Raw genomic sequence first — 16084 nt, 5'->3', positions numbered from 1 at the left:
CAGGATTTGAGGTACCTTTTAATGCGACTGGACGAAGGCTAAGTCCAAGTCGGGATGGAAATATTAATCTCTCAGCAACCTTTCGTGCGTGATGGTCGATTTTCGGAAAAACTTACTTGAACTCTCACTTTAAAGGAAACATTATTTGCTTGACATCTAGCGATGAAGTTCTGAAGATCTTCTATGTTGAAAGATTTTCTTGTTTTGTGGTATACTGCTCACGAACACTGATGAATGTATTGTGTTAAGAAATTTAACTTTGTTTTTTTTTTTTTTTTTTTCTCGTATTATTATTATATAGCAATACATAGAGAGATATAAATAAATGAAGAGCAAATAGCGAACATTGTAGTAATTTCACCCGATATTAACAATAATAAAACAAGTTGTGAACCTTTTCACATTATGTTTCCGTTTTAAAAATGTTTTTTTTCTATGTAAGAGTATTTGTTTCAAGTCATATTGCAGCAATACCATTAAATTTTACACTCATCTTACAACAGAATGCTTACAGATTTATTTGCTCTATATATATTCGCATGCCTATCTTCTTTGTGCTACTTGGTATGTCCTTTAAAAATGAACTAAAATGGCAGGAAGCTGGAATTTGCATAACTATGTAAACATAGGAGTGAAAGCGTTACTCCTCTTAAGTACCCTATTTGCGCGAATATACGCCGCACTTTTTTTTTTCCTAAATTTTGGCTTGAAAAATCATGGTGCGGCCTATAATCGAGATTTTCCTCCTCAGATAATAAATCGTCAATTTCAAAATGACATGTACACGTATCTTGTGGGTTGAAATTAATATCATTACAACCATCAAAAACTTAGGAAGAAAATAGCAGAAAAACATACCTTCTTCGCAAAAATTGCCACCTTTATTGGGTACCAGTAACACCTTACACTGGCACAAAAAACATTTGTACACTTAATAGTTTGAATAACAGGAATACGTATCTTTGGTATACAGTATATATAATATATACGGAATACTTATATACATTAACTGTTATTAAAAAAAGAAAAGCAACTTCGTTTCGCAAAACTGTGTCAGCTTCTGTACCCACCCAAATCAAGCACAATCACTTCTACCATCTCAGCACCACCAGCGTCTGATTCTTCACCCTCGCTAGACGATCCAGAATGCTGCTCACAATCACTATTACAAAGAAGATCATTTTCATAAGTCATCCTTAGTTATGCGAAAGTTAAGGAACGGGAGAGAGAGAAATGCATCCCAAAGTATTGTCTAATTGAATTTTCTCGTAAAGTTAGTATTGTGGCCTATATTCGAAGATTTACTTTTCTATAATCTCATGTCAAAAGTTCGCACGCGGCTTATATTCACGGTATTACACAATCAAACTAAGTAAAATTTCCTTATTAAATGAAAAATAAAATCTTTAAGTTTAACGTCCCACTGTTATGCCGGTTAGGCTAAAGGAGACAGTGATAATGAGAAATGAGTGAAATGGTGGAATGAAGAAAGTGGGAGGAAACGGGAGCACCCGGAGAAAATCCACGAGCACGGTGTTTGTCCACCACAAAGTCCACACGGCGCGAGCTGGGATCGAACCAGGGACCCCAAGCACCGGAGGTGAACGTTCTACCACTGAGCCACCGCGCCCCCCAATTTCCTTATTAAGTTGTAATGCTGTTTTGATATTAATGTCAATTAGAAAGTACAAATTACTTTATAGGATACTGTGTTATACAGGAATGAAGTTATCCATGTACGGAAAATGACATGATAAAAGATGCTATCGTTATCGATAACCACATTCAAACCAAAATTTATTACACAGCCCTCAGTCAGTGTTGAATCAAGGAAGAACAAAACCATAAGCAAAAGAATTATAACAAATTGATCTCTAGCTAGTGATGTCACAACGAAACCACCGAAACTGCAGTTTGCAACAGCTTTTACTACAAGCATTCCTTGCAACAGCTTCTACTACAAGCATTCCTTGCAACAGCTTCTACTACATGCATTGCAGAATAAAAGTCGGTTGACACTCAAGGTAATTGGAATAATGAATTCAGTATTTTGTCCAACTCTATATTGAAACCTCATCTTAAACTATGTAGCTTGAATCAGAACTTCATTCCTTGGCCCGCATAGGAACAGAGTGCTTTTCCCTCTCTTCATACACTGATCAAAGTTCTCCCTCTCTAAAAGTTGATCTGTTCTTTACCTTTTCCACATTCTGCAATTCAGATAAAACGTCCTCTCTCAAGCTGGAGAATGTTGTGATAGCCTGATGACTTATTGGTTGTGCTTGGGCCAATATTCTTTTGATGTCTTTGCCTTTACACAGCGCCACATATGGATCTGCCTGGGAATCGGTTGGCCTACAAAATACAATAAAATTAATGCGGTATAATAATATCTACTGTACACTTTCTACATATAATCCCTTATAGATGCATGCACCGAATAAGTCGACTCCCATGACGCTAACTAAACATTTCACGAAGTTTTCTAACAATCTCTGTACAACATTCACCATATTTGTAATGTCTTCACTATAACATCATGTTGTTCCATCGTGATGTGCTCCATTGCTACTCATACAGAAAACAGATGACGATCATGTGCTATTCAGCACTGTGTGACTACTAACCACAAAGATAATAGATAAAAATCATGTAACATTCAGTGCTGCCAACTTACTAGTGCGGTTATGCTATGTGTTACATATGATTAACATAGAACGGAACGTACGCGAGAGATTTCGTAGTCACAGCAATAACCAACCTTTTCTTAGAAATCTAGTCATCGTTAATTCTTACATCAATATTCATGAACATTTTGTTTACGGTGCAATGAAAGAATAGAGTTTTGGAAGAATGACTTTAATACGTGGAATTTATGCTTATTCGCGTTTGTTGAAACTTCCCAAGTACCGAATCAAAACTACGATTACAAACTTTAGACTTGCGACGTAAAATATAAATATGTGGAGAATATAAGTCCTGTAGATCAATCAAGTCTCTTCCTATCTCGGGTACGATGTTCTCTTCTTACTCAGATTTGCATAGTTAACTGTCTCGACTATTGAAAGCCAAGTCGTTTTTGTTTCTCGACTAGTGCTGAGGTCATGCATTTACTGTACTCATAGTAAAATAGTACGAACGTGTACCTATCAATAAGCTTCTGTCATGTTTATCAACGCATGAACTTACACGAAGGATTGTGTACGGTAGATGACTCCAGTACTTGGAAACAAATTCAAACATAAAACTATAATTAATCACAACTGAGTTTTGAAATTATCCAACGTTTCCTTTCACTGTCCTTTGTAAGTCATTTGAAGAGCAATGAACTAAAAATACATTCACATAAAAAGAGTTTAATAATTGAGTTGAATAGAGTCCATGATACTACAAGAGAAATGGCGGGCACTTCAAAGGTTGCGTTCTTTATGAGAAATCCTGTATAAGTAAAATCACATAATTAAAATTCAGTTTCTTCTCAAGAAAACAGAAAAATAATTTTGCATAGAAATCAATGACGTAAAAAATAAGCTGGCGTAGGAACTCACCAACAGTGAGATAAATATTCAATTTAATAATCCCTAAATTAGATTGGTTGGTTCCTTGAGTTACGGTTTAGCGTCCCATTCAGCACCGAGGTTATATGAGACGTGGACCCATATGAAGTCCAACTGGGAATCAAACTCGGCCTCCCGTACGCTAACGATATAGCCACGAGGGAGTTCAAGCGATAAATTAAGAGTTTTTAACTTAACTATATGCATCTACACTGATCAGCCAGAACATTATGACCATCTACCTAATGATCGGTACGTCCACCTTTGGAACGGATAACAGCAGCGATGCGTCTTGGCATGGAAGCACTGAGGTCTTGGTAGGTCGCTGCAGTTGGCACCACATCTGCACACACACGTCACCTAATTCCTGTAAAGTCCGGGGAGGGGGCGACGCGCTCTCACAGCACGTTCAATCACATCTCAAAGGTGTTCGATTAGGTCCAGATCCAACAAGTTGGGGGTGGGGACAGTACATCAATTGGAACTCGCTACTGTGTTCCTTGAACCACTCCATCACACTCCTAACCTTGTGACATAGCGTATTATCTTGTTGGAAAATGCTATTGCCGTTGGGAAACATGATCGTCAGGAAGGGATGTACGTAGTCTGCAACCAATGTACGATATGCCTCGACCGTCATGGTGCCTTGTACGTGCTCCACTAGAACCATGGATGCCCAAATCAATGTTCCCCAGAGCATAGTTGAGTCGCCGCCAGCCTGTCTCCGTCCTGCAGTACAGGTGTCAAGGAGCTGTTCCCCTGAAAGATGGCGGATTCGCACCCTCCCATCGTCATGATGAAGAAGGTATCGGGATTCATCAGACCATGTAACACACTACCACTGCATCAAGGTTCAGTGGCAATGGTTGCGTGCCCGTTTTAGTGGTAGCTGCCGATGTCGTCATGTTAACATTGACACATGGATGTGTCGTCGGCTGCGGAGGTCCATCATTAGGAGTGTTCGGTGCACTGTGTGTTCAGAAACACTTGTACTCTGCCCAGCATTAAAGTCTGATGATAGTTCCACCACAGTTCGCCGCCTGTCCTGTTTTACCAGTCTGCCCAGCCTACGACATCCAACATCTGTAATGAGGGTGGGAAGCGCCCAATCCTTCGTTTGGACGTCGTTTCACCTTGGTTTTGCCACTTGTTGAAGACACTCACCACAGCACTCCTCGAACACCCGACAAGTCCTGCAGTTTCCAAAATACTCGTGCCAAGCCTCCGGACCATTACAATCTGTCATCGGTCAAACTCAGATAGATCGCGCGGCTTCCCCGTTCTACACACGGCCAGAACGCTCACTGATACTACATGTACCGTACGTGTGTCTGACTAGCAGGCATTCTTCGTCGTGACGCTGCTATTGCCTGGACGGTTTACATCAATAGTAGGTAGGTGGTCATAATGTTCTGGCTGATCTGTGTATATTGACTTAATGTAAATAATGGCAATAATATTTAAATCCCATATAGAACATGACAAGATATTTGACAGTTGAAATGTATTTTCCTCCTTCTGCCTACCTGACTAGAAAACACCGTTTTTCATTTAGCTTCTTGGCAAATGCCCTAGTGGCTCCCCACGCTTCGATGTCATTTCCAAACCACAAGATTACTTTCTTGTAAGCTTCCAAAGCAGGAAGAAGTTCTTGATCTAAAGTTTTCAAACCTACAAAAATGGAAACACAAACCTCTTACATACATATTTCCAGTATTTACATAACGAAAGAAGAAACATCCATACATACTCGCACACACACAACGATACTAGGATTAGTTAAATAGCTATTAACTCGTACTTACAAGTTGGATTCTGTTATCACTACTACATCCTATTCAGTTCATACGAGGTGCTACCCAAAATTTCTTCTTAAAAATCAGGGAACTTACCTTCGAAGTAGTCACCTCAGGCTTCTATACAAGGACCAAACTATGCTGCTGCAACTCATTCCATGCTCAATTCATCTACTAAAATGCATTGACATGTCTCTACGACAGTCCAACTCTTTAACCAAACATAATGGATTGTCTACCTTCTGGCCTCAAGGCCAAATTCACGCCATGTTGTAATACAAAACTTCCTTCAAAATTCAGTGTTTGCAGTTTTCTTCAGCTTCAAAGAAAAATTAATACAGACACTTTTTTCTTTCATGTCACCCATCCCAAAATTCGTTGACACAGCGGAACAGCGCAACGAAAGCAGCAAAAACTAATTAAGGGGTGAACACACAACAATACCACTTCGGGACTACCAGTTAAAATGCACACCAATTGAAACAACTGGTGGCAGAATTTGTGGTGCTACTGGTATGGACAAAATAATAAAAATTCTCGAAACTTCTGGGCAGCATCTCGAATGTTACGCTGATCTTGTAAAATTTTGCGTTATGTAATACAGCCTAGGCAAGGTTAATGAAGAATATTCGTTGTAGGCAAATCATACCTCAACTTCAAAAATAAAGTAGGTAGAATATTTTAATGTTCTGGCTTGAAATGAAGATTTTAGACAGCTACAGAAGATTCACAATTGTTTGACTGAATTGAACTTCCAAGTCAGGGTAACATGTGTATACAGGGTGTTTCAAAACAACACCAACAACGTTTGAGAGGTGATTCCTGATACCAAGATAAGACAAAAAGTATAGACCAACCTGGGTGCACAAATGCTTCCTTACGGAGTTTTCGGCTGCCGAAAACATGAAAAAATGAACTTTAAAGGTCCAAAACTGCAATACTATGGGACCTACTGTAGTCAGGTCAAGACTTCACTTAAGAGCTAGTATGTGCCGTATCCAAATATCCATGTTTGAGAATCCTGTGGTACTTCCGCAACCATTTTTATAGAGGAAGTTTCACTACGGGCATATAATTTGAAGTACTCACCAACTACCTCTAAAAACTCCGAAAAGAAGCATTTGTGCACTCTGATTGGTCTATACTTTTTGTCTTATCTTGGTGTCAGGAATCACCTCCTAAACGTTGTCGGTGTTGTTTTGAAACACCCTGTATAAAAATTTTCTTACCGTGAGGTAAACAAAGAACTCCAACAGATGAACTTTGAGCAACTGCCAAAGCATCTCTGACATCCTTCACAAGCACCACTTCCTGCTTTCGCTTGGTCTGCTTCAGACCCAGGAGTAACTGCAATCCAATCGGAAGCACATCTTCTTGTGGAGGATCTTTTGTATCGATAGGTTTTCTTACAACTTTGAATCCTGCTAAATTCTCGCCAGAATACAAAGGAAAATATAGTGTTTGGTGATCATTACTTATTCGCGTCTCGTAGGATTGAAGAACAGAAGGAGATATGCGCTGTAAATAAAAGGAAAAAGAAGAAGTAAAGTAGTTGAAATACATTTTCTTAAAAAGCACTGAGAATTCAAAATTACACACACACACAATAAATAAATAAATAAAAATAATCTTTCTTCAATTACTGTCCTCAAAACACTTGCTCGAGCCCGGGACAGTCACTTACCTCAACTATAGTCATCAGGTTTGTTAATTTCAAACTTTGATAAGATTCTTATTTTTCTTTTTCAAAGATTCACTTTAAAAAGTGGACAGAAATTTTGTAGGTGAGCGACAGTGGTCCAGTATGGAGGTAACGAAGAGGGAACAACGTCCGTTGGCACGGGGAATGCCACACCGAATTACGGGAAACTTTAAGTGCGAGTTGGATAATGGCATTCAAACGAGGTAGAGTGACTACTGCCGTTCTGCTGCGCAGTGGGTGTCCACGGACAAAGTTGTACGGGTGATGGTGTTGGAACAATGCTTACGCGATGATACGCGCTGGACAAGTTTTTTCCACACCCGCCATATTCTCCTGATCTTAGTCCATTCGATTATGATCTAATCCCCATATGAAACACCATTGCGTAGGAAACGTTTTGCTAACAAACCCGACATTGTGAAGCATTTCGACGGAAGGTAGCTCACATCAGTGCTTCACATAAAGCAAATGATATTCAACGCCTTCCTCATCGCTGGCAAAGAACAGTCGGAGACTACTTCGAAGGTTGCTAAATATCCAGGGAACTTGCAAGACCTGTACTGTGTACGATTGTAAAGTAGTTTTGTGTAACCGTTGCTCATACGATTATAAACCAATGTTGTCCGGTTATCTATGTTTTTTCTTGTTCCTCTCCTTCATCCAGCCCTCCTCTGGTAAGGCCACTCGACGGCCCATGCCATAAACTTTCCAACGTATATCTTTGAACTGTCCTATATATAAGAAATTTTGAATTTAAAGTTCGACGGTATGCCCTTTAGCTAAAGGAGATGAATGATTAATAACTATGGAAGAATTGGTGGAACGAGAATGTACAAGAAACCGGAGAAAGCCCACGACCACAATAGTGCCCACTACAAACTATGGACAAGACTCTCAAGGTGACTATAAAGTGTGCAGGAATTCTTAAAAATGTGCAGTGTTACATAATGATGTAGAAGCGGTTTTAATTGTGTAGAATCTGACTTGAAAGCTGATGAGTTTTTAAGGGGTGCTACGCTAACGTGTGTGTGTGTGTGTGTTATTATTACCTAATAAATGAAGTCATACTTTGTTTGTATTTTCTTGCTCTTAGTCGAATGTTCATTCCTCCTTTCTTCGTAAACAAAGCAAACTTTCTACAGTCAAAATATGGAATTTTAATAATATGAGAAAAACACCGCACATAAATATCTCAGCGCATTACTTGTTTATTTAATGGGACCCTACTCGAAGTTTTTATATATAATCTTACGCATTTCGGGCCATCTTGCGCTCGAAACACTGAAACGAGACCTCAGAAGAAAGATTCGAAAAGAAGTCAGGAGTCAGATAGAACAGTACCCATCATTCCCTTACAAGCAATAAAGAAAATTCAACGGATGTATGAAATATATATTTTATAGAAATAATAAACACTTCTGACCAGAGTATATACACTTGTTTATTAAAAACTAAATTCCAGTGTAACAGTTTCAACAACGTAACGTTGTCTTCATCAGACACTAACTGAAAGAGATATCTTAGAGCGCAGTTATTTATACTAAAAGTGAAAGTCCTTGTGTGCATGGGAAGCCACCTGGGTCGGACTTCCCCGGACGTCATCTTTCGGCCACCTGCCCTGACTTAATTACCCTCCCACCTGTGTTTATCTTTTCCAGACACACCTGTTGTTTATACTTGACCAATTGCCTTAAAACATTTTCTCTTAATCTACCTCTGATGCCTATTAGAAATAAATAACAGACTATACTACATACAACTGATTATAAATACAGCAATACAAATATATATATATATATATATATATATAAATGAAAGTGACTATGTTTGTAACTTAACTCTTAAACCATGAGACCGATCTCAATCAAACTTATTACATAGATGACGTTCAAGCCCGGGATGGATTTTATCATTTCACTTTGACGGTGCAACTTAGGGGAGGGAAAGGGGTGATATACAAAAATAACCGATATTACTGCCGATTGCATAGTATTCGGGTTCGCTGAGACAAACACTGACACTTCCGTTGCCGTTTAAATCAAAATTCAACCCTGCAACTTGGGGGAGATACATAAAAATGATCGAAAATGACCGGCAAGACAAAAAAAAAAAAAAAAAAAAAAACCATCGTTTATCAGAGAGCGCTTCAGTAATAGTAAAAAGTGACTGACTAAGGGAACATATTAGTTGTTGATTTGGGTATATCCACCTGGTTGTGGCAGTTCAGTTACACTATGAACTTGCGTAAGGACAGAGTAAACATGGGACCCCCACAGAACGTCATTAAGGACGTGCATGCTGTACGAGTTCAAACTGGGGTCAAACGCCGCTGCAGCGGGGCGGAAGATATGGCAGGCCTTTGGTGAGGGTGTCGTGACTACGCGGACAGTGCAGTGGTGGTTTAACCAGTTTAAGGACGATAACGAAACACTCGAAAACACATCACGTATCGCAGAAGCACCTCCATCAACCTGGGAAGCTCTACAAGTTGGGTCGATGGGTCCCACATGATTTGACTCCGGGTCAGAAGGTAACGCGAGCAGACACCTGTGTTTCTTTGCTGTCTCGTCTGCGGAAGGAACCATTTCTGGACAAGATGATGACATGTGATGAGAAGTGGGTCCTGTATGAAGCTCCACAGCGCCGTCATCTTTAGTTAGCATCCCATGAACGGGTTCCAAAACAATCGAAACCAGCAATGCACCAGAAGGTCCTCCTGTGTTTGGTGGACTACTTGTGACATCGTGCATCGGAACTGTTACCAACTGGTCACAGCATCAATGAATCTGTGTACTGTCAGCAGTTGAGCCGTGTTGAAGAAAAACTCAAAACTCTGGAGCTAGCACTTCTGAATCGCAAAGGGGTCCTCCTGTTACAGGACAACACTAAGCCCTACGTGGCTAGGATGACCCGGGACACCATTCTACGCCTTAGATAGGAAACTATTGCATCCGCCATACTTCTCAGACACTGCACCGTCCGATTATTACCTGTTCCATTCCTTGGACAATCACCTTAGAGGACGCCAGTACAAATCCCTTGAAGAGGTGCAAAATGCACTTAATACCTTCGCTTCACGGCCCACCAAGTTCTACCGTGATGGAATCAATGGCCTTCCAGAACGTTGGCAGAAGATCGTCGATGCTGATGGGGACTATTTGTGATCTTCCAGGTACGTCTTAGGTGCCATATCGATGTTCGAAGGTAATGGGTGAGAAAGCTACATAATTTTTTGGTTGCCTTTATACATATAATAAAGATAACTTCTCCGAAATCTGCAATATTGTAACAATTACTAAAAATGACCTCTGTAGATGTGGTATCAGAATACATTTTAATTCATAAGTTACTTTGGTAGTGCAGAGGAATCATGAAACCAGAAAGACATAATTTATAGATACCATCAAACCACGAGACATGTAAGATATTAAATGAAGTCCTAAGCGAGGCACACCTACTCCCATTCAATTGTTTCTCATTCACATGTTCTTTAGAATTAACAAAACAATTATATATTCAAGTGATTTGTATTATCACGAAATAGGGGAAAGCATGCACATTTCCGTAAAAGTCACTTTCTACGGTGTTTACCCACCACAAAATAGCAGGGAGTCTCACTGACCAGCTTTCAACTGTACGGAGGTAGAACATTATACATTATACACTGAGGCTGCTCTTAATAAAATCCAAAGGCTAAGAATACAAAATGTCTATGTTCTACATTATAACCACAGAAAAAAAAATGCTATTCCGTATTAAATAATACGATCAAGACTATTATTATCCACTTCTCAAAGATCTTGACTTATGTTATCTTCTCACCTTTTTCTTTATTTACTTATATACAGGGTGTATCAAACCAACACTGACAACGTTTGGGAAGTGATTCCTAACACCGAGATAAGATAAAAAGTGTGGAACAACCTGGGTGCACAAATGCTTCCTTTCGGGGTAATACTAGTTGTGTATACTAGTAGTGATGAGAGCTCCTCTGTGGCTAAGATGTTAGCGTACGCGCCTATGGTGTGAGAGACCCGGGTTCGATTCCCGGCGGGAGCTCATGTGGTTCGGATTCCACGTTAATCAGTAGGTCCACGTCTCATATGCCTCGCTGCTGAACGCGACGTTAAACTCAAAATCAACTCAACTCAACTAGTAGAGTGATGTAGTGTGGTTGTAGGCGTTGGGTGACCAGTAATATACGATCTGACGGAGTATCCGAGAGATCTAATTCTTGATATCCTGTTAGCTGAAGCATCGTTGAGCACAGCGACGTTATGAAGTGTAACACAAGGCATGGTCTCGAAAGTCGGGACCGCATACACAGTACACGGTTAAAACAAAAAAGTGGTCCAAAGACGAAGCTGCAGAATAGGTACGCCTGGAATTGAAGCGTTATTGTGACGACAGCGGCAAAGAAAGTGTGGCTGAGGCTGTGAGGACAACGGCTACAGAGCTTAATCAGTGCCATACAAAACAGTGCGGCGGGATATCCACTGGCGTGTTGCTATTTCCAAGCTCCTAACAAACGACATGAATGTGTAAATGTAACATTCATTGTGAAATGGCCATAACCGTGAGAAGTTAAACTTAAAAAGAGAAAAAGAAACTGGCAACTTGTAGTTTTCTTGGACAAGTTATCCTTTATCCTCTTCCCAACCACCAGACGCGTGTTCGCATGACGAACACTCTCCGAAACATATGATGTGCACTGTCTCTGCTTGACTGTGAAACATTGTGGCGGCTCTATTATGATCTGGGTTGCCGTATCATGGTATTCGGCAACTCCTCTTGTCACACTGCACGTTCGGCTCACTCGGTATATAGAGAACTCTTGAGTGACCAGGTCCACTCAATAGTGCAAACTTTATATCCATACGAGAATGTCATATTCCAGGATAATAATGTTCCATTCATACTTCCGTTCAAGAGCATGCCTCTTCTCTGTCCCGCCCAGTCCTTAGATCTGATCATTATCAAGCCTCTGAGGGTTGTTTTGATAAACAGGGTTCGGCGTCGATTTCCACCTCTTTCGTCTCTACCTGAGCTGGAGACTATGCTGTAAGAACAATGGTTTCAAAATCCACTCAGCACTATTCAGTACTTGTATCGATATATTCCGTCCGGAGATAAAGCTGCATGCTAAAGGAGAACTAAAATCGTAGTAATACAAGATGTTCCGACTTTCACGTTTCCATTATTTTGTTCAATACCTGTATACATATGAAAGTTGTTTTGCAAATATACGAAGACGAAGTTTTTTCCGATGGTTTTTGTGCCTATTTTGGTTTCCTTTTTCTCAAAGTTTTTTTTTTTTTTTTAAATCTCTCGCTTTCATCATAAAACGACAGAACTTCTAACTATTGTATTCTTTTATATATATATATATATATATATATATATATATATATATATATATATATAGTATGGCGCTAAATTCGTTGTACAACAGCAGAGGAGTGATTCCTGAGAATAAAACAAACAAAAAAGTTCCAATAAACATAGGGCGAAAACCCCATCGTTTATCTGTTATAGGCTGCCGAAATCATGAAAAAATGAATTTTAAAGGTTCATGAACTATGAGACCTACCTTGATCGGGTCAAGACTTCACTTAGGAACTAGTATGTGCTCTATCCAAAAATACGTGTTTCAGAATCCTGAGGTGTTTCCACAACAATTTTTATAGAAGGAGTTTGACTACGGGCCTATGATATCAAGTACTCTCCAACTACCTCCATAAAAATTATTGCGTGAGTACCTTAGGATTCTAAAACATGTATTTTTGGATAGAGCACATACTAGTTCCTAAGTCAAGTCTTGAGCCGACTTTGGTAGGTCCCATAGTTTTGGAGGTATGGACCTTTAGAATTCATTTTTTTATGTTTTCGGCAGCCTATAACACATAAACGATGGGATTTTCGCCGTATGTTTATAGGAACTTTTTTGTTTGTTTTACTACCAGGAATCACTCCTCTGCTTTTGTACAACGAATTTAGCGCCATATATAAAAGAAATACATTAAATAACGCGGAAAATGGTCATTTCGTAAGAAAAAGTACAGATGAAATTAAACTTGTAGTTTTACGTCCCATGATTGTGCCTGTAGGCTAAAGGAGAGGGATGATTAATGAAATTGAATGATACTGTGAGACGAAGCCTAAGAACCTCAAGAAAATATACAAACACAATGTTATCCACCACAAACTGACATTACCTGGGTTAGAACTACTGTAACGTAGTTCTTAAAAATTCATCAATGTATATTAAAAATGTTATTATTGAAAGTAAAAAAAAAGAAAAAAGAAACAAGTTTCTATAAACAAATAGACTCACTTCCAAGGAAGTGAAAACAGGTAAATGAAAGTGACAACGTCAAAATACACAGTGTAAACAAGGAACTCATATATAAGTGAAAGGCCAAAACAAAAATGTATAAACTGACCAAAAAAATTAACAAAGGGTCAGAACAGTCTGACTAGTGATGGGCAGTGGGAATATTCCCGGTAGGAAGGAAAATATAAAATGGGAATATTCCCGGGTTTTTTTCCCCTGGCATATAAACTCCCGGGAAGGAATTTATTTCTATTTCTTTACTTTATTTTCAAAATTTTGAGAAAATGTGACTAATTATTTTATTTTCATTTACTATCATTCACTTCTAGGTGTTAAATAATTTGGAGGTTTAAAAAAAATGAAATTCGTTGACGGTATTTTATTTAACTAATTAATATGATTTTTTTAAATTTGCATTTCCATTTGCACTCGAAAGTAGCAAAATATTAATTTATAAATGATGAAAAGGAACCAGTTTGTAAAGTAATCTACAAATTCTGTAGAGATAAAGGTGAAGTACTATAAATACACCCCGAACCAAAATTAGTAATAGATGTCAGTCTGTCTGCCGTCTCTTGATTCGAATTTCGCTCTCTGAGGAAGAACCAGATATTGAATAAAGAAATCTATGTAATCGTAGATACATATACTTTTAAAATGTAATGTTTACATATCAAAATTAGGGGTGATTTCTCAGGGTATTTCATTAGTACCGGTGTTTCCGGACATATATTAATTAGTATTTGTTTCCTTCTTTTTACGTGTGTAATCATGTACCAAGCGTTGTTGGAGAATTTTTGTAACACCATAAATATTGTTCGAAAGAGCCTATGTTCTTAAATTAGAGATTTAATAGTACACAATAAGAACACAGTAACGATGCACGGTGTATCTAAAATCAACATTCTGTAAATATGCCATTCCATACAATGGTAACCTTACGAATTTCTCAAGGGACTATGTATGTTTTCTGGCAGTTAACAACCTACTTTGTTTATAACATTTTAAAATTTACTATGACTCTAATGTTAGTAATAGGGTTAAATTAAGAAAATCCACTTACATATAAATTTAAACTGTTTAACGGTGTAAATGCATGTGGACTTTCTATATCAAATGTTTCTCCTACGTATTTACTCGCATGAAAAATATTGGAAGTAAACATACATTTATGCGTAGTCTCTAAATAACATAATACCGTTTAAAATGTACATTTTAAAGAATCCTCTGGAGACAACACTAATAAGTATACTGTAATAAGAATGAATTTTATTTTGAAATCATAATATAGTAATAGAATTCAATTTTCTTTGTGTTTTTACATAAATTCCCGGAATATTCCCATTTTTGGGAATCTTCCCGCGAATACTCCCAGGGAATTTTCCCACCACCAAGTCAGACATGTCAATAGCGTCGTATCTATCAGCAGTGGCGGATCCAGCATATGATTAAGGGAGGGACTAAATCATAGTTTGCAGTTTTATGCAGTGTAAAGCAGGATTTTATCCAGTGTATACCTTGAGCGTCAAGGGAGGGCTATAGCTCCTATAGCCTCCCCTTGGATCCGCCTCTGTCTCTCAGTATAGTCAAGTTGTTCACAAGCAGATTCAAATAGGCATAATGGTCTTCAGTCTGTTAAATTAATCATCTATCCTCTGTGTTGTTTAATTAGAAATCACGATTTCATTTGTTGAAATATTAAAAATATTTTTTCCAAGCATGTACGAAAATCAAAACTTTTTTTTTAAGCATGTACATGAAATTAGGAACTCAGATGAAAAGCAAAAATTATTTTAAGACGTTACGTCGTTTGGGCGCCATCGTTTGAGCCCCGCCGTTTAGGCACTGGACGTTTAGGCGCCAGACGTTTGGACGCGAGTTAAATTAAAAGGTCATTATGTTAGGCGCTAAGTACTAAGTTCGAATCAAGATATCACAAGGTGTCTACTGTAGTGGAAGTCCTTGAGTTATACTGGATTTTGTTTTACATACTAGAAATACTGGAATTTCAAAATTCTAAAAACTTAATTAACAATTAAATTTCGTAAATTTAAGTTTCAACCAAAGTTAAGTGTGCTTTTTATTTGATAACTTTTCAAGCCAAAGGTAAGCAGACCAGACTACATATAATTGACTACATTACATACATAGTGGGCCTATTCCATTAAAGAACTTAAAGCAGGCCTACTACTGTAGTTATGCAAACAGTGCGAATGTCAAACACATTTTTAGTGGCTAAATGATTAATATATGTACACTTAACTCTTATTTTTAACTTTGAAATCATTCTTTTTTTCCTTTCGTCACTTTCCTTAATACAGATTAAATGCTTACCATGGGACGAAATGAAAATATGTTAAGTTTTGATTTTTATACTGGAATCCTAATTTTAAAAAAATGATACCAGAAATACGGCATACAACTGAAGTTCCTAAACTCAATGTCTTAGACACCCTGTATTAACATCTTTCCCTCAACTCGAGTGCGCGGAAATCTTTTATTGGTAGTTCTTTATTGGACTTAAGGAAGAGAAGAGTCTGGCAAACGTAATACGAAAGAAAACAAATTTTAATATTCATAAGTATGTAATTATTAAGTTGTTTTTTTAAAAAAAAAAAAAAAATACAAAAATTCAATCAAAATGTTTTAATTAACAAAAACAAAATTATTAACAGTTCGTCTGATTCCTTCATGT

The 16084-nt window shown here is 38.1% G+C and overlaps 1 protein-coding gene across 4 annotated transcripts in view; it reads right to left on the bottom strand.

Moving 5' to 3' along the window:
- mtDNA-helicase (mitochondrial DNA helicase) overlaps positions 1–16084 on the bottom strand; it is a 50736-nt gene that overhangs the window by 23233 nt on the left and 11419 nt on the right. For all 4 annotated transcript variants that reach the window (XM_081727727.1, XM_081727728.1, XM_081727730.1 and 1 more), the window contains exons 3-5: positions 6583–6871; positions 5084–5228; positions 2199–2355 (exon numbers count right to left, since the gene is read on the bottom strand). In XM_081727727.1, coding sequence (XP_081583853.1) covers positions 2199–2355; positions 5084–5228; positions 6583–6871 — 591 coding nt within the window. The remainder of the gene's footprint in view (positions 1–2198; positions 2356–5083; positions 5229–6582; positions 6872–16084) is intronic.

Source organism: Thermobia domestica, chromosome 10 (assembly GCF_964235325.1).
Source record: "Thermobia domestica chromosome 10, izTheDome1.hap1.1, whole genome shotgun sequence".
Lineage (NCBI taxonomy): Eukaryota > Metazoa > Arthropoda > Insecta > Zygentoma > Lepismatidae > Thermobia > Thermobia domestica.
Note: the sequence above shows the minus strand (reverse complement) of the source record. Positions and strands in the feature narration are given on the sequence as shown.